The 19,703-nt window shown below is 40.2% G+C and overlaps 1 protein-coding gene across 2 annotated transcripts in view; it reads right to left on the bottom strand.

Annotated features, from left to right (window-relative positions):
- The window catches only part of LOC114060423 (follicle-stimulating hormone receptor), an 87,665-nt gene that overhangs the window by 52,412 nt on the left and 15,550 nt on the right, over positions 1 to 19,703 (bottom strand). For both annotated transcript variants that reach the window (XM_027889931.1, XM_027889932.1), the window contains exon 2: positions 1,648 to 1,719. In XM_027889931.1, coding sequence (XP_027745732.1) covers positions 1,648 to 1,719 — 72 coding nt within the window. The remainder of the gene's footprint in view (positions 1 to 1,647; positions 1,720 to 19,703) is intronic.

Here is a 19,703-nt window from a genome sequence, read left to right as displayed (position 1 = left end):
TACTAGTAGACAGATGTATTTTCAAATTGAGCCCATTTCCATGTATAATTTTTTTGGTTAACAATAAATCACCACTTAGAGACAACCTATTCAATGCCTTCATACCTATCTGACATATGGTTTCTGGGTAACTAAAGATAACAGAAGCAGTTCACAATGCACTTTGCAACTCACTTCATAGACCAGAGAGCTCAATGATTTTCCATAAGGACTAGGCTAAAAGGAACTCCACAAGACTGGGGAGAAAGCAGTGCAAAAAAACTGGCAACACAGAGCTGATCTTAGTCCTAACTAGGACTTTTATCAAGAAAAATGGCCTTTTATAGTGGTGCTTACTGGGTTTATGAGAGGTTGGATCCATAAGTGGGAAGCTTTTTAGTTTGTACATGCTAAGAGAAGACTCCTGAACCTACAGTAATACTCTGAAATGGATCTCCTATTTCAGAAAAGGTCAGATGCCATGTAAGCTTTGCCACTTGCTACTGACTAGTAGTTCTTCAGTCCTTCTGTTTTTCTCCATCCATCCATCCATCCATCCATCCATCCATCCATCCATCCATCCATCCATCCATCCATCCATCCATCATCCATCCTTCTCCAGGTTCAGAATCCTTTTCCTTTCTTGGCCATACTTTCTGGTGTGTTCACTTTCTTGCTAAATTCCTTTCTTGTGCAAGCGTACAAGAAAAAAAATGGTGTAGAGAATTGTCCTTTTGAGCTTTGCCATTACACACACAACACTGAAAAGGACACTGAATTTTAAGTGCCCCACTCCCACCCAGACTCCTCTTGGGTGAACAGCCTGTTTGTGCTCCTCTCCTCTCACAGTGCAAGTGCTGGCTGTGTTTCTAAGGAGAATATTGTGATTTGCCCATATATGAAATAATTCAGAAAAATCATACATGTCCAAGAATAGTTTAGGTTGGACAGTGATGGTTATAATTCCTGGTGCTAGCACCACATAACCCATAGATTTTCTGTTGTTAAAGAATAGTTGGGAAAAAACATATTATTAAGGGTAATAATAATAATAAAATAGGTAATAATCCTTCTAGGGGTGTAGCTGCAACACATCCACAATAGTATACTAATGAATGTAAGCTACATCTGGTTCATCAGAGGTGCTCATAATGCATCTCCAAGCTTATCACTAAAAGTCACAGAAATTAGGTGCTTACACTCTTTATGTGCTAAGATTTTTGGATCTATGACCTGTAAGAAACTTCTCTCCCACATCTTGCCAGCTGACTCTGAACATGCACAAAGCAATCCTATTTATTCATTATACGGAAAGGGAATTGGCTGACCTGTTCATAATAGAAGTGTTTTCCTCCCTAATCTTTCCACTGTTTCATTCCAAAACTCTCAAGAAAATCAGTTTCCAGTGATCTTCTGATACAACACTGTATTTATTAACTGCAATGACACTCCATGTTCAACCAGTCCTTTGACTGAAGACTGCCTGTTTGCTGATATGAAAATGTATTTATGACAACATTGTTCTGGAACATGTGGTGTTAACAGAAAAAGTTTCTTTTTTTTTTTTTTTTTTTTAAACCAAAAGATGAAATATATGAAGCTCAAAGATAGAGAACTGCAATCAGAGACTGCTGCTTGCAGTAAAATAGTTGTTGACATAATACATACATTTTCTCCAGGTCAAGAAGTCCTGAGAAAGCTCCTTTTGGAATGACTCTCATCTTGGTGAGGACAAATCTCCTGAAAATAGAGAAAATGGGGTGATTATTCTCTATTCAGGACACAGGACTGCACAGTAGCCTTGGTAGCATAGGAGAGGCTACAAGGCTGCCCTGGTACAGGGATAGTCTCTGGGCTGAAAGCTTTGGCATCGAAATACAGCTGAAACATTGAAAGCATCTGTGGGACTCCAACTATCCTGAACAAAATTACAGCATAGCGTTGGATGACCACTGGGGCTCCTCAGGGGAAAAAGTATCCATCAGTAGTTGTCACTTCCCTGTTTATTTCAGTGGTAAATTCAGACCTGCAGCTCCTCTGTGTGCTGGGAGTGAACAGTGCCTTTCTCATCTCGACCACTCTTTTGAGTGATGCTCAAGCACAAGGATGAAGCAGCCCTGTGGACCCAGATGGGGGTGAGATGCTTACAAGGCTGCAAGGTGGTACATCTATGCTCATGCACGATAAAACCTTAACCTGCTGCACCGACAATTTAAGGAGTCAGCTACTATCTCCCATTGGTGCAACTTTATTAACTTTATTGCTTCTCACAGTCTCTCTTCTAATTAGTTGATAATGCGCACCAAAATTGGGACTTTGGAATACACAACTCGATCATAAATGCTCCAGGACAACATTTTTATCATTTTTAAAGGTCACAGAATATGCTTGATGAAGAAAAAACATTTAAAATATCATATAAACCTTCCTGTTAAATTGGAGTAATATCCTTTAATCACAATAAACAAAGAGGATTAGAAAACTTCTGATGGTGTTTAACAAATGAAAGGGTTTCTACTACTCTTCAGAGAAATAAGGTGTTATCTGGGTAATTGTTTTCTTTCACACATTTAATCATTCATAGGTAGTGAGAACAAACAATTGTATATATTATCATGACCTGCTCATTGCAAGACATCATATAATACTGGTTCATTGAGTGACAGTTGTTAAAAATTTTTTTTTTCTTTAAAAAAACCAACAAACCCACCTGTGTTACATACATGAACATGTTGCATACATACATACATGGCACTCTGTGATTCACCTTCTTAGTCTATTTTTCCACGGAAATGGAAATTATTTTTTTTCTGAATTACTGTGGAAGTCTTGTTTCCAGTGAGCATATCTTCCAGACCCCTCCAAATTATTATTGTTGCAGAACTGGTTTTGCATTGCTGTTTGGGATTGCCTTTCATCTTGTGTCTATGCTGCCTCATTGTAAGGTCTGCAGGACAGAAAGGGGAACTCAGCCTGCTATTGCCTGCTGTGCAGTCCTGCAAATTTTAACACAGTGCTCAAAACAAGAGACTTTCTTACTGTTCACATAAAGTATTCATGCAATCCTCATCTATGTTTTATTTCAAATTATTAACTTAGAATTTTCATGGGAGATTATCAAGTTTTAATCAAAATTCTAGGGGGAAAAGTATTACTTTGACAGAGTACCAATGTGAAAGGTTCCCATTTTTTAATTGTAGGTCTTTAGCAGAATCTACCCTCTCATGAGTTAATATTTACTTAAGCAAGGTAAAGTCAATGCACACCTCACCTAGCTCTAGAGATGTCACTGTGATTACACCAGGAGTGAACTTGGCCCCACACTTTATAACATTGAAATTTATGGTATTCTCAGTCCTGAAAGACGATGAAGTCAATTTGGTATTTCATTATTCTTGTACTATCATTAATGTAAATCAGAAAGAGCTTCAACATACTGTCACACAAGAATTACAGTATTGAGATCATTATGCAAATGTTAGAAGGATAAAAGAGCTTGCCAGAAAAGGCCTATCCTGGATTAGGCAATTTGTAAAACCCTACTGAAAACAGGGCTGGTGTAATGCATGCAAAGCTACGGCTGTGCTTTCAGAGCAGTTAGGGACAATGGATCCTTGCAGAACACCCAGCAGGCTTAGTGCTACAAAGCTGAACCATCTGAAACTCTTTAACTTTGATCTGCTTTGAAATCTTCCTCAAACTCTGCTTTGTAGAAATGCACGCCTAATTTCTGAGCCCTAGAAAGTAGGCTTTGTCTGAAAAGCCACCTATAATTTTTTTATGGCAACGTGCTAAAATGAATCCTCTCTCTGCAGGCTCAGATCATTGGACATTTGCAATTTTTTAATTAAATACTGGCCTACACCATGCTTCACCACAACAAAAAATTACGTTCTGATACAGAGACTAATGGAAAGAAGGGAACCTCTTTCATAAATGGGGTTACTTATATGAGAAAAGCCACATCTGCATAGAATTAAAAATCAGACCTTGAGTTTCTTTATTGAAGACCCTGATATCCTGCATTAATATGGTGCCAGAATTCAGGAGCCACGTGTCTAATGCCCTGGAGCAGTGAAAGTAGAATTGAAGTTTAATAGCTGAAATCTCACATTTCACTTAAAAAAAATTAAGGTTAATTGTTTTTAAACATCTCTGAGTAGACTAATGAAGTCAGCGTTAATGGTATAACGAACACTGAAAATTAGAATCAGCTACTTGTTGAATTATCAACTGTATAATGAATAGGAGTCTATAAGAACTAGCCAAATGCTGTATTGTCAATAAATCTCACCAATTAGTCTCCAAGAATCAATCTGTACTTAACCTGAGATACTGGCTGTTCAGTACCAATTCTTTCTGAGGCACATGGAGAAATTAATTGAAAAGCATTTCCTTGGTTTTGTTGCTGGCACTATTTTAGGGTTAAAGAAATTAATCCAGCCCATTTTTTTCAAGCATGTTTGCTTGAAACAAACGGTTAAAGAAACAAACAGTTAACAAACAAACACAACAAACAGTTAAAGAAAAGCTTCCTTTAAAAAGCAAGTGCCTTGGAGAGATTAGCAGTATTTGGTCCTGTAAACTTATGTAAGCACTTAGACACGAGCAAGGAGAGCACTGAAAAGCTCTGAGTAAAAAACTCTCTTCAGTGAATGGCATGGAGTTGAAAACCCAGAGCCATGTGCCCAACATAAGGCATGAGAAAGGTTAGACTGAAGGTTAGGTGATCCAAAAATCTGTTTGCAAAGTTAGCCTCCAGGAAACTTCAAATCTCATCTGCCAGGGCTTTCAGCACCAGCCTCATCACACACAAGGACTCCCACTTACAGCAGGCTTTGTCATCAAGGAGGAAGCATTGTCGTCCCTCAATGCAGCCCTGGCAGCCAAAGCAGAGACATGGAATGGGAGTCCTCTCTTCAAGTCTTCCCTTACCCTGAGTGCTACAGACCCCTGAATTTCATACCTCAGGAGGATGCTCAGTGGCCAAGGGACCTCTCCCAGTCCAGGCTCAAGCATCATGCAGCCAGGGCTAGACTTCTTGTGCCACCAAAGAAGACAAGGGGGAACTCACCACCCATTCTAGAGGCCTTAGAGTTAGGGCTGATTTCCCTCAGAGAAATTATAAAATTGATAATTACACTTTTTAGTGATGCTAATATTATTTGGGCTACAGTAGGTCCCAGAAATCCTAGAAAGGACTCCAGTGTAGGAGCCACCAAAAACCTAAAAAATGAGAGAGCAGAAAGCAGAGGAAAGGAAACAAGCCCCAGATGGTCACGCATGAGATGGTTATCCTACACTGTGTGAAGGCACTATATATAGCTGGAAATAGAAGAATGACAATAGTAACTACTGTTATTCACTATGTACAGAACTGTAAGATAGATGTAAATGCGGCCCATTGCTTCTATACATGCTCTGATATCTGGGAGAGGTCTCTAAATCCTGACTTAAATACATCTGTTGAAAGTGATTCTTAGAGAGTTTGTTGATAGAAATGTCTGCTGTAGTTGTACAATCACACTTCTACTTTATATATTCCTCTGGACTGAACATGCAAAATTTCCACAGCTTTTTCTACTTTTAATTTTTAAGTTTTTATATGCCTTTTTATTATATCATTTTTATTTGTCTCATGAATGTGTGTGAGTAAATTCCTCTCTTATGAAGCCATTAAAAAAATGTTGCTACTTAAAGATCTAGCTGTCAGGACTAGGGCAGAACTGTCTCCTACTGATTATTTATACAGAGACATGTAAACCTGGTTATTTAGAACAGTTATTATGAAGCCAGTAACACAGATGACTTATACTTTATATCATTAAGAAGAGCAAACAATACAAATACATCTTGTTTCTATATGGTTGTGTCTAGTATGAGAGAAATATCATAGTGCCACTTAATTTTAAAGCCTATAGAGGACATGATGCAAAGAACAGAAATTAGCAGTTACTGTTAAAATGTTCCTGAATAACCCTCTAACATTTCCAGTTATGAAAAGATTTATTGATCTTTTCCTAAAATAGAGTCTTCTTCAGCTGAAGTAGTTGAGACAGGCAGAATATATGACATGAAGGAAAAAAAACCCTCCAGAAAAATTAATGTTCTCCCATCTAGCCCCACATGAATCCAGTAACAGAAAAGAGACTGACCTCATCATAAAAGGATAGAGGACTGGATGTCATTATTCAAGTATCTGGTGCCCAAGGTATGGGTGATTAAAAAGACTTGGCAAATTAGAAGTTAAAAAAGTGGACCCGTACAGGTCATTTCTGCTAAATGCCTCTGAAAAAAAGGGTATAGGAAACCTGTGAAGTATGCACATTAAGCAAATCAATGTGAAGACACATTTGTGAGGTATTTGTGAGGTTAGCCATTTATGTGCAAAATTACATATTTTACATACTCAGAAAATGAATTCTCAGACCCTGGTTCCACAAGTTTTTCTTGAACAATTATTGAGATGCTCTTTGGCATAAATTTTCCATCAGAACTTGCTCCCACTCTGCTTTTTTGTCCCCCCCTTTCCAGCACCCTTCCTTGCCAGACATCTCCCCCCCCTCCCCGCTCCCGGCAATAATCTGGCACAACAAAGGCATGCACTGATTACCAGAAATTAGACTGCTTAAAAAAAATAAAATAATTTCTGCTTCATAAAGCTTGGCTGAATTTAAGTCTTTCAAAACACTCTTTAAAACTCATTTCTCAGATCTACTTAAGTCACACACAGTTAATCAGAAAAGTGTGTGCATTGTAGAATTATCTTCCCTAGCTCATGTAAATTGCAAATTCATGATGTTAAAATGAACTATATTAAGCAGATACTATAAACTTTATAACTTAAGGATGAAAGGAAAATAAAAAAAAAAAGCCAAAAAGATTCTGTGGCCATAATACTAAATCACCAAATTTGATTCCGAAGAAATAAATGTGATAAGATTTTAAAGAACATTTTACTTTAATCTTTGAGATAATACACTGATGCTATCACCTTCTAATCCTCTGCAGCAATGTGCGTTTTGTCACAAAAGGATTTACGATGAAATTTATTTTACCATCTGTAATTCTTTTTGGTTCTTTCTTTGTTTTTGCTTCTTGCTTTGGAGATTGGCTGGAGGTTCCAGCGCAAGCAACAGATGAGTCTTTGCTTTACATCAGAAAAAGACAAAATGATGCTATGACCCATTTAATGTGCTCTTGATTAAATGCACAAATCAACACAAACCTGCACCCTGGTTGTTTTTTTTTTTTTCTGTTTTTGCTTGATTAGTTAAAGCAACAGTGAAGGACTGTTTTGCTTTTCATGCCATAATAGGAGGCAAATAGAGACTGCAGACCACATCCCAGATGGCGTAAATCAATTGAGTTGTGTCACCTTGGCCCTAAACTTTTGTCCTAATTCTCATTGGAATGAATCATGAGATTCCTCTGAGCTAAATGCAATTTAATTTAAATTTATGAAGAACATTTGTAAGCCTGCAGCTCACTGAAATGGGTTCACACTGCCACATGACTTCACTATAACTAGGGTCTGGTTCTAGTGAACATCTCACTAGGAAGGGGCATATGTAGATATACGTGAACATGAAAGTATTTTTCCTAATCAGTTGCCTAGGTGGAAAATCTCTGTAATCTATTAAGTAGCTTGTAGCTGCTTTCAGTCATAGCTATGTTTTCCCTTTCCTAACAGCAGGAAGAGAGGAGTACAAAAGTCATAAATCGGATACTAAAACATCAGGTTTCAAAAACCATCAAGCTAAATGCAAAAAGCTTGGTTTAATTTGCTTTTTGGCTTTAAAGACTTTAGAGTGCATTCATATCGTGCTGCAAAGCTATTTTCAACTCTCACAGGGTTTTAATTTAAGAACAGAGAAAGATTTACATTAGTCACCTCAATTCCATGAGATGCTAAAGTGGGGACTTTGTAAGGCTGACGGGATCATGAGGACTGGCACCAGCAGTGACAAAAAACATCTCCCACCATCCTACTGGCTTGTCTTTCCAGAGAACAACACCATTATCTTAAGAGAAAACCAAAGCCAAGCAGAATATTTTTCTAATAATGACTATTCATGCAACTATAGATTCATTTCAAAAAGTGTACCCTGATAGCACAGGCACACCTAAATAATGGAGGAAGGGCTTTGCAATTCATTTGTTCAACTTAGACACAATCCAGCCTTAGAGGCCCTACATCACACAGATTGAAATGGATTTATGAGAGAAAGACCATAATCCCGTGCTAACATGCACAATCTGGATTGAAGCGTATGATCACTGCGGCCACCTAATGTGCTTAAGTCAGCTGCTCATCCCTTTCAAGTGCTTGCGAAAGGACAAGTTATCTTGACTGTGCAGCTGGTTTCTCCCTTTTGAGGGATGATAAAAGCTGGTAAAGGTGAGTATTCCAAGGAAAACCTAGGCAATATACATTTCATGGAGAAGACAGAAACAGAGATCCCCTTCTGTCTTTCAGGTTGTACTGGGAGTGACTAGGAGAGAGTGAATTTCCTTTACAGCAGTTTACATGGTGCTGTGGTTTAGACCTTTGACCAAAACTGATAACACACTAATCTTCCAGCTTTTGCTGAACTGTGCACAGCACTGAGGCTGCCTTTGTTTCTTACTTTTCCCCTGCAATGAAGACTTTGGGGGTTAGGCTAAAGGCTGGGGGCACACACTGGGCAGGTGACCCAAACTAAGCAGGGAGATATTCCATACCATATAATGTCGCACCACACCCTATATCATCATGCTGAGCAACACAAGGGAAAAAAAAATTTTCTATCTGGGTGAAAAACATAGGATTAATCTGGGAGGTCACATGTCCTCCTTTCAGTTATGCTACCTGGGGGTCCCTTCAGGTCTGAGAGTGATGTAAGGAGCATCAAAGAGAAAGAAAATATTTTGGTTTGTGAGCTATTAAACAAAGTAATGTACAGACAAAGTAAATACAATTAGAAATGTGTTTATAAAGATGCCCATCTGCTTTACAGGTCTGGATCTAAAAGGCAATATGTGCAGCAGCTCATGAAGAGTCACCCCTTAATCTTTTCCAGTGGTCTCCCTTAGAAAATAACTTCCTTTTCTTTTTAGAATTAGATTAAAAGGATAATGAATAGTACTGATGGCATTCCTATTCTAAATTTAGTGAACACTTGCCCAGTGTAATAATGGCCCCCAGCCACAAAAAGCTGAAGGGAAGCATTTCAAGATCACTTAATGTCCTGCTGGCATTTCACTTGCAGAGTGCCCGCAATACCATAACATGGGTAACAAAATTCCTGTTTCCCCAGCAGAGCTGTGATGGTGCTCACACAGGCACACAGCAAATTAGCTGTGGGATTTGTTTTTCCCAGAGGACCTTGCTTAGGTCAGCTAATAAGTCGCATGCAGTGCCCCTCAGCAGCTAAGAGCTGATAAGGAGAGATAAGGAAGGACAGAAAATTGTAAAAAAATAGAAAGCATCTAAAAGACTGTAAGTTTGGTCAAGTGATGTACTTGTAAGACTTACTCTCCCTCCTCCCTTCCTTAGTTTTCCAAAACCATGGCATGTTTAGTCTCAGCACTGATACCCTTTTCATTTCTGGACAAAGCATAGGCTGTCCTCAGTAACACTGCCATATCCCCCTGCGACGCTGCAGATAGTTTCTTTCTGAGGCCATACGTGCAGGCAGTTAAAAATAAATCTCCAAGATGCTTTTGAATAGCTCTGCTTGAATAGGGTGGGATGAACCTAGAGACGGGGCACTGAAAAAAAAAAAAAAAAAGAACAAAAGAAGATGGAGGACAAGGGAAAAAAGAGAAGACGGCAAAATTCCCAGTCAGAGAAAGAAATGCCAACACTAGGACTTTTAGTCATTCCGAGATATTTAATGCTCTGCACTTCATATAGTTATGTCAGTGAATTTAGGTTGGGTTGCTTTACATTAAGGGGAAGCTAGAGAGGAACAGAGTTGTGACTATTCAAATGAGCTGCCTGTGTGTGTTGTTAACTCATAAAGTCTCTGACAAACAATTTTGTTAAAGATTTAGGTGCAAGTAGCAGCAACACACAAGATGTGTCACAAACACAGATGACACATGCTCTGGGCAGAGCACCCTCTCACACAAGCATCCTCTTCAGTGGATCAGGTGGCTGCAAGTCCAAGTGTGCATCCTGCACCCTTGCAGCAGGTAAAGCAATGCTGTCTTGGCAGGAAGGATCATCTTCCCTAAAGCTTACCCAGTGCTCAAGCAAAGCAAAGCTGGAGCTCTGGATTCCTCTACATTAAGTACACATAGAGAAAAAGGGTTTGCTGCCAAGCACAAACTGCAACAAACAAGTCTTCTTTAGGCCTATGAGCAGAATCACAGTTATCATGTTCGCATCCGGGAAGAGTTTAACTGCTTGGAATGAGTTACCCACAAAAAAGGCCAGCAGTAAGCTTGAAAGCACAGTTAAAATTGCTTCTATTAATGTCAAAGGCATGCTGTGAAAAGTGTTCTGCGTAAGACAAATAACACAAGTGAATGAAGTTATCCCATCTTGGTTACAGAGAGCCAGGAAATAGTGATTGCTTTATTTTTACAAATAGCTATACTTTTATTAGTATTGATTATCTTGTAAGACACTACACAACTTTTCAGAGAGCACATCCTCATTCCTCACAGCTTACTCACGTGGGCCTTTGAAAAATGTACAGCATGTGATAAATGTGCAACTTCCTTAAAATTAGAACTTGATATGTGCAACCATCTTTATGGTGAGGAGCCATTAAAATTATTTTCACTCTGAGCACACTTGTGGTGTTGCATCTATTTATATCACCATCTCTGCATATTTTCCTAAGAAAAGGAGCATTGTACAAGTACTGGGTGTTTTGTTCTTGCAAAAAAAAGTGCTTTACTTTGTGTTCTTTCCCATGAGCAACTTGTCAAGGCAAATAGGGTTCTGGAAAATGTCCACAGTCCAACCACATGGGAGGCTTTTTAGGTATTGTCTTCAGAACTTTCTTCCCCTCTTTTGATTCAGTGCAAGAATAGCCATCCTGCTCACACACAGCCAGTCACTTAGACTCTTTTCCTGTCTCAAGAATGTGTCAAAAAAGATCTTATTTCACAGCAGGGAGAGAACAGTTCATTGTCTGAGATCAGAGGAGAAAGGTGACAAGTGTTCTCTGTGTGTAGTGTTTCTACCTCTAAGACCTTGGGACTTTCTATGTTGGCAGGCCCACCATACATGATGCTATTTTTACAGAGTGAGACAAATTCTCCAGGCACAAAATCCCTTAAGTTCTGAGTTGGATGCCTTAGTAAAGGTAAAAGAGAAAAAGAAAGATTTTCTGCAAAACTTCTTGCTGAACCATTGCAGTGCAGCAAAACACCAAATAACTTCTCTCACTTTATCTTGCTTGGTAAATTAATTAGAAACAGCTAGTGTTCTTTTTATCTCCTTTCTCATCCATATCTTCATAGGCACTATACCTATGCCGCTTAACAGGAAACAGCTGAAATATATCAGAATATTAATAAAATAAAAAGAAAGACACTCACTGTTACATTCCCTAATTAGCACACACAGCCTAATAAGTATCAGGGTCCCCACCAAATATTTGGATTAATTTGGATACATCCAAAGGCTTGTTTGAAGTTGTAATGAGATATCAGATACTCCTGATCCCAGAGCAGTCAGAAACCGTTTAAGGAACAGCACTTGGAGATTTGATTGCACTCTTTTTTCCTCTGTATCTGAATATGAGCTTTGTAAAAGTAAATATTCTCTCTGCTATCTAATACGTGCTATATTTTCCAAAAGCAATGTGAGTGCCAAACACAGCTAACTCAGCTGGCAGTCTCGGGAAAACAGCATCTCCCAAAGGAGGGGTCCCAGATGCAAACAGCACGTACTCTGCTGTTCTCAGGGCACCAGCTAGACTTGTACTAACATAACTAACCTGAAATATAGAAATGTGCTTGGCCTACACCATATGCTCCCACTTCTCCCCAACAGTGGTGAGTGAAGTGTTTACATCTTTTTACATACTAAAGCCCACATTTAAATTTTAAACACTTAGGTTTTGAAATAACTCTAAAAGTTACTGAAGTTAAAACCCCAGAACTTTAGTTTTCACCATGTGAAAAAGCAAATTCCCTCTGGTCATGTCTTCCTCCAATTTGAATGTTTCTGCTGAATCTTTCAGGTGGATGGAAGCTGACTGCTGGAATTGCTGCTGGCTGTGCAAGAGGATGAACCACAAAGTAAATTGAGAATGAAAGTACCCATGAGACCAAAGTGAGCAACAAGTATGTGTAAAAGAACTTATATGTGTATGTGTAAAAGAGATCAAAAGTCCTCACACTGTAGAGCACTTTGCACATTTTATTCAAGTCCTGTAAACATTCCTGCTTATTGCCATTGCTCAACACACATTCCCACATCACTGGTCCTCTTCCTAGTCACAGTTTCCATGCCAAGAACTTTTCTCAACTCATCTATTAGAGATTGCTGAGGGAAACAATCACAAGGATATCAATTGCAGGTTCCTGGATTCTTTCAATTTCATCCTGCACTCTCCTGAGAGCATCTCTTCTCCCTCGCAGTCTTTCTCTATTATTGAGATCTCTCCCCCATAGACATCACCAATTTGATAGGGAATGAAAAAGCAGGGAATTCTCATTACTTCTCCTTGTGCAGAAATAAATAAATAATTATGTTTTCCTTTTATTTTAGCAAGAATTACTTTTCCACTGCAACCACCGAATTTATTCATCTACCTTCCACTAGCCAAGAATTTATTTTCACATAATAAAATGATGTTCCTGACTAAATATAGTGTGGCAGCGAGTGTTAAAATTACTAACTGTACTTTATGTCCTTTAAGACTGACAGGTCTCTTCTCAGTAGCACACAGGGCAAAGTTTGCCATAGTGTCAAGCATGGATCTTTGTTGCATTTGAAAGTGAGTATTATTGTTTCGGAAAGAGGTCAGCCTGACCCCACTGGCAACTGAAATACTACCTTATGTTCAGAATAAAGATGTGCTTCATGCTTCCACCTTCAGAGTGCTTCTCAAACATGAACCCTCTATGGAGCACTTAATAAACATACACAGTCCTCTTGAAAAGGGTGACACAACAGTGAAATAGAAATGGGAGAAAACTGACCTGACCATGGCACAGCTGCAGATTATGGAAGAATTCTAAGAAAAAGCTTAGCAGTTAGGCCTGTGAAAATATGTTCTTTGCAACATCTAACCACAGTGGATGAAACCTAGGCTTCTGCCCCCTTTCTACACACCCTTCCACCATCTTCCTTGAAATGATGACTGTGTCATCAGCTCTGAAGGACTGTGATGGGCATCTCCTTGCATTAAATTGGATTAAAAAAGGCACGTGGATGTTGCACTTTGGCATATGATTTAGTGGTGAACATTGTGGTACTAGATTACTGTTTGGACTCAGTGATCTTGGAAGACTTTTCCAACCTTAATGGTTCTATAATTCCGTGAAAACCTCACTGGAAGAATTAGACGTTAACAATCACTGGAAGAATTAGATGTTAACAGTGAAGGAAGGTTACAAATGGCACCCCCCATGGTATGCTGGCATGGGGCCTGCATACAATAGTCAGAGGTGATCTGGAAAGGGGATGAGGAGGAAGGTGACAAATATGTGTGATGACCAGGGTAGTAAGACAAGATCTTGGTGAGAAGATTTGCAAAGAAGGAGGAGTTCAGTCTTCACACAGCGTGTAGTTCAACACTGTAACCTCCTTGCTACAGGACATTGTGGGTGGCAGACATTCAAGAGAAATGGATAAACACATGAAAGTAAAATACCTGAAGAGGGTTGACTACCAAGATATCCCTTTACTCAGGATGTCCCTGAACCAGGCAGAGCTGGAGAAGTACACATCTCTCTGCTGAGATACACATCAGGGAGGCAAAGAACCTGGACTGCAGTCAGTCTGAGACTCAGCCAAAATGGGGAGGCATACCCAGATCAGCATGATCAAACGCCACCTATTCTGACACTTTGAAACAGGTGATATCTGGATTGAAGTGTTGAAGTGTTCTTCAATATTTACAGTTTGTGTAAGTTTTCTTATGCTGCAAAAGAAGGGATTGCTCCTTCGGCAGAAGATTAAAGAGTAAAGCTCAATCAGGGGCAATGTTTTCAGCACTTTGTTCAGACTCGTATTTCATTGCACAGAATTGGCTCTGCAAGACTCTTCCAAAAATAAATGCGGCAAGAACACTTTGCATCCTTTAATAACAAAAATATTAAAGGAATGTGTCAGCTCGCCACAAATTCTTTTGGTAGGTAATTTTGATAATCTTTGTAAAAACAGGCAAATTGCACTGCCACTGCAAGTCTCAAGTTGTCCCTTACTCTTCTCCCAGCTCCTTCTTTGGAGGTGGACTATAAAGCAGACTGAGGCTCCTAATACATCAACCTGTTACAGGGTGAGGATGGTCACCTCACAAACAGGGACAGAGACAAGGCAGAGGTGTTTGACACTTTCTTTGCCTCTGTCTTCAACATGGATGACAGACTGAGGGGGTGTCAGTGGAGCTGGAGGACCATGACTGCGAGAATGATCAACACCCAGTCAATCCCAAAATTGTGCAGGATCTGCTGCTCCAGCTGGATCCTTACAAATCTATGGGGCCTGATGGGATTCATCCCAGAATCCTCAAAGACCTAGCTGATGTCATCACAAAAGGTCTCTCAATGATTTTTGAGTGGTCTTGGGAATCCGGAGAGGTTCCAGCTCTGGCTGGAACATAGGGAACATTTTCCTGACTTTCAAGAAGGGCATGAAGGGGGACCCTGGAAACTGCAGGCCTTTCAGTCTCACTTCCATGCCTGATAACATTCTGGAGAAGATTATTGTGGGAAGTATTGAGAAACATCTGAAAGAAAACACCGTCACTAGTCAAGCCAGCATAGCTTTGTGAGAGGCAAGTCTTGCTTATCAAACCTGATTTCCATTTATGACAAGGTAACCCAACTAGGTGCTCAAGAGAAGCCAGTTGATGTAACCTTTTTGTATTTCAGTAAAACTTTCAATACTGTCTCTCCCAGGATCCTTCTGGACAAAATGTCCAGCACACAACTGGATAAATACATCATGTGGTGGGTGAGCAACTGGCTCACGGGTTGAGCACAGACGGTAATAGTGAATGGAGTGACATCAGACTGGTGACCTGTCACTAGTGGGGTTCCACAGGCATCCATCTTGGGCTCTGTGCTCTTCAACATCTTCATAACTTACTTGGAAGCAGTTTAACAAGGGAAAGTCCTGGATTGTGCAGCTGGGATGGGGCAGTCCTGGGTGTATGTACAGACTGGGGAATGAGATGCTGGAAAGCAGTGCTATGGAAACGGACTTGGGCGTCGTGGTTTACAGCAAGTTGAATCTGAGTCAGCAGTGCCCTGGCAGCCAGGAGGGCCAACTCTGTCCTGGGGGGCATCAAGCAAAGCATCACTAGCTGTTTGAGGGAGGGGATTGTCCTACTCTGCTCTGCACTGGGGTGGCCTCGCCTTGAATATTGTGTGCAGTTTTGGGCACCACAATATAGGAAAGATCTTAAGCTACTGGAGAGCATCCAAAGGAGGACAATGAAGATGGTGAAGGGCCTTGAGGGGAAGTCATATAAGGAGAGGCTGAGGTCACTTGGTCTGCTCAGCCTGGAGAAGGGGAGACTGAGGGCAGATCTCATTGAAGTTACAACTTCCTTGTCAGGGGAAGAGGAGGGGCAGGCATTGATCTCTCCTCTGTGGTGACTGGTGACAGGATCTGAGGGAATGACCTGAAGTCAAGTGAGGTTTAGATATTAGAAAGAGGTACTTCACCCAGAACGTGGATAGATGCTGGAACAGGCTCCCCAGGGGAGTGGTCACAGCACCAAGCCTGACAGAGTTTAAGAAGTGTTTAGATGATACTCTTGAGCACATGATGTGATTCTTGGGGATGATTCTGTGCAGGGCTAAGGTGATGTGGACTGACATATAGAATGTGCAAGTGTTTGGAGGAGAGATAAATTAGGATTACTAAACAAACAACAAGATTTTCAGGCAACCCCCTGGACAGGAATTATTTGGAGGCAGAGTCTCTGTTGTGCATAAGATTCTTGATTCACCTTACCATAGCCATAGCTTATATTGCAGAGAGAGAGCAGACAAAGGAGGGAGGCCCTTCCTACAGAAGAAAAACTTATCATCTGCCTTTGCTGGGCTATAACCCTGCCTGGACACCTGGGGGCAAGGAAGCAGACTGTGGAAACTAGACCTAGCATGCCCTTAGTTGGTGCTGATGGGTCAAATTTGAACTGCTGACCGCTCGCAGCAGATAATTTCTGGGATATACAACACCTCTGTGAAGGTTTGGGGCAAGATCACATTGTAAACCAGCTGCATGGATTTGCTTTCTTACTGTACCTGGACAGTGGTTTTGCTTAAATGTTGCTTGCAGCAAGTATCCTATCAGTATTCTACCTGTGGCTCTCCAGTCAAAACAACGATATCTTCCTAATGCACAACATAAAACATTTCTAACCTACAGAGAAATATTCAGTAACACCAACCCCATCTTCCTGTGCCCATATTGATTTTGAAGTAAAGCACAATGTCTTTAAAAACAGACCAAGGCACTGGAGGATGTTACTCTATGCTACCCTACTCCTGTTTCCTTCATGACAATATCAAAGCTTATGTTTTGCCTGGTTGAGTTCAGCTGATAGTTCTGACATATTGCAGAGGAAATCACAGGCTTTAGACAGTGAGGGGGACCAAGCAGACCTCGCGATAAATTAGGAAGAGGCTATGAGGTTTTTTTATTGTGGGAGAACACAGTACAGCAATCAACACTGAAAGATGCAGTAGCTATGATACGTGGTCCCTGCACAAGCACGACACACAGAGAGCTTTTAACCAGCTGAAGAATTTCGAGGTTGAAGATTTAAATAATTTTGTTAAACCTGGGGGGAAACAAAGCTGCAGTAGCATCACTGGGAAAATCTACCGACACTGAATAAATACTATTAAGTCACTAAATGCTGATCCTTGCCCAGAAACTCAAATCAAGCTTGGTGCTAAAAGGTGTCTACTTTCCTAAGGCTCTATTTTTAATCCATTTTTAATATAAGGGCTTCATTTGATTTATCTAAGTCTGAATAAAAGATAGTTCAGAGACCCATCAACCAGCCCCTAGACAAACCTGTGCTTCCCAGGAAGTAGTAGAGAAAGGACTTCCTCTGCTGGTCCTTAATTCAGGAACACAGTAAGCTCCATAAACTCCAGGATGGCCAGATGAGCACATGCAAGTAAATACCTTCTTTTGTAGCATAAAGGTAGTGCTTTGATTTAAGACAATAGAGAACAATACACTGTGGGCCACCATTCTGAACAAACCCTGCATGAAAACGAGTCAGGTAAACTTTCCTGAGTTCACTCATATATCAGAGATAGGAATCTAAACCCCCCTGCTTGCACTGGAGGTGTGAAATAAAATACTTTTTTTTTTTTTTTTTTTTCCCAGAGAGAAACAGGGAACAAAGAAAATGAAACACAGAACAGAACTCTGCTTGAAAACAGAGTGAAAATAAATCAGCAGTGAATGGATTAGCTTCAGATCAGACTGCCCGGAGCAGCCTGATCTGGAACAGCAGAGCACTCAGGGCTTGTGTTTTTTAAATTAGTTTTAATAAATAGAATCAATAGCTCAAATTATGAAAAAGAACAAAAGCACAGATCAAATCGATCAAGGCTGTAGCTCATCCTTATAAGCCAAGGGGTGTCTTCTCTTGTATAAATATGATAAGGTGACACAAGGATCCACTTGCAGCTTTTCAGTATCTCTCCCAGAACAGCTGTATACAGAGGTGGACAGGGAGCCTGAAAATACTCCTGGTTATCCAAACACAAACACAGACTTCCTCTCCTTTTCCATTCCCCAGAAGGAAAAAAAAATCCTAAAAAAAATAGTAAGTAAATCAGAAAACTAATCCTTTGTCCTGAAGATAAATGCAGGAATTTACAGAGAGGACAGATCTAAACTGACAAAGAAGCACAAAGTATCCTGCATTGTATATAGAATTTCATGCTCCGATGAAGAAATTCTTGATCAAATCACTGGAAAAGTTTCTTTCCACATATTAGGTTAGGGAAGGGTGCTGGCGATCATTCAGAATTTCCCGCTACCCCAAATAGTCAGCCAAGGATTATCCACTGGAGGGGAGCAAGGGGATGTCATTAACTTCAGTCAGGCTTTTGGCAATGGGAGGGAGTAGTTGCACACAGGCACCTTGTTTTCTTCTTTATGCTTTGTATTTGTGTTGGGTTCTTCATCCCCAAAGGGATTTGCTCTGGGGAAGCTGCAGTGTCGTACTAGCAGGGGGCCTGGTCACTAAGGAGCAGAGCAGGAATGTGCCAGCAATTGGGTCCCCACTCTGCACAGGACACCTTTGCCAGGTGGATGGATGTTATGACAAGAGCCAGGCTCCAGGTCGGTCCCAGCCATGTAGGGGAACAACACACAAGCTATCTGCAACACCATATGCCACCTGCAAGGGTAGGATAAAGTAGAAAATCCTACAAGCCTCCTTACTCAGAGTAATATATAGGGATGACCCTACTTCAGATAAGCTCATTTTGATTAATAGTGGCCTCCTCTCCCAATAATGAAACAAAGGAAAAGTGTATTTAAGCTCCAAACAGCTTTTCAAGTCTTGGTTGAACTCCAGATCACCAGCCCTGGTTCTGCATGTATTGTTCATCACCAGGACACCACCATGAGCTCCTTTTTCATCTCTGGGGTTTTATCCTACACACCCCAAACATCAGCTCTGAAGAACAAATCCTAAACAGGAAACGAAAGCAATTAAACATCCCCCCCCTCTTTTTTTCTACCCCTCCAACAGAGCCTTTTGTTAAATGTAAGCCAAGTACAAACTACCAGTCCTGAATTTATATACTCAAATACAGTAAAACTGAAGAGGCTTTTGGAACACCATGTGACAACTCTAGAGGTATGAGAACAATGCTTGGTGCTGATAACCTTTGCTAACTCCCATTCATCCTCAGGCTGAAAAGCTGGCATCACTTACGTGGGCTTTGTGCTCACATATAGCACAGAAGAGTCTTTTTTCATTGCTGTGGTTGAATTATAGATAACCAGCAGAAGATGAATAGTAATCTTGTAATAATAGAATATATGACAGATGTACTATTGAAAGTCATTCACGTGCTCCAGTGATGAGCATGGTTCAAAGCCTATCTGGAATAGACTTCCATCTTGCTAACAAATATTCAGAGACTTTATAGTCTTCAAGGACATAATATTGAACATCTGACAGAAAATTCAGTATAGATCCATAGGCATTTTTTATTACATTTCGATAAGAAGTAGATTCCTTAATGTTTTATAGCAATCAATGCCTTTGCCAAAAGACACAGAACTTTCTTGGGCAAAGTACTCAGTGGTTAACTTCAAGTCCAACAAAATAAAGAAAATACCAATTATGATTCAAGTGTAGTGTAATTTATTTTCTATTCAGTGAGGAAGAATTGATTTTCCCAGCAGTGTCACTTCCACTGTAATGATTATTGCACATAAGACAACTTAAGAAAATGATGGAAAAACAAATTAGATGGGCTGCAGATCACTGGCTTATCTTGACTGCTCACCTTGAAAACAGAGTTAGGGAAACATAAGATGTAGTACTGGATATCTGGGT

The sequence above is a fragment of the Empidonax traillii genome, unplaced genomic scaffold, assembly GCF_003031625.1.
Source record: "Empidonax traillii isolate 1590-97213 ecotype Southwest subspecies unplaced genomic scaffold, ASM303162v1 scaffold275:size1536655, whole genome shotgun sequence".
Classification (NCBI taxonomy): Eukaryota; Metazoa; Chordata; class Aves; order Passeriformes; family Tyrannidae; genus Empidonax; species Empidonax traillii.
Note: the sequence above shows the minus strand (reverse complement) of the source record. Positions and strands in the feature narration are given on the sequence as shown.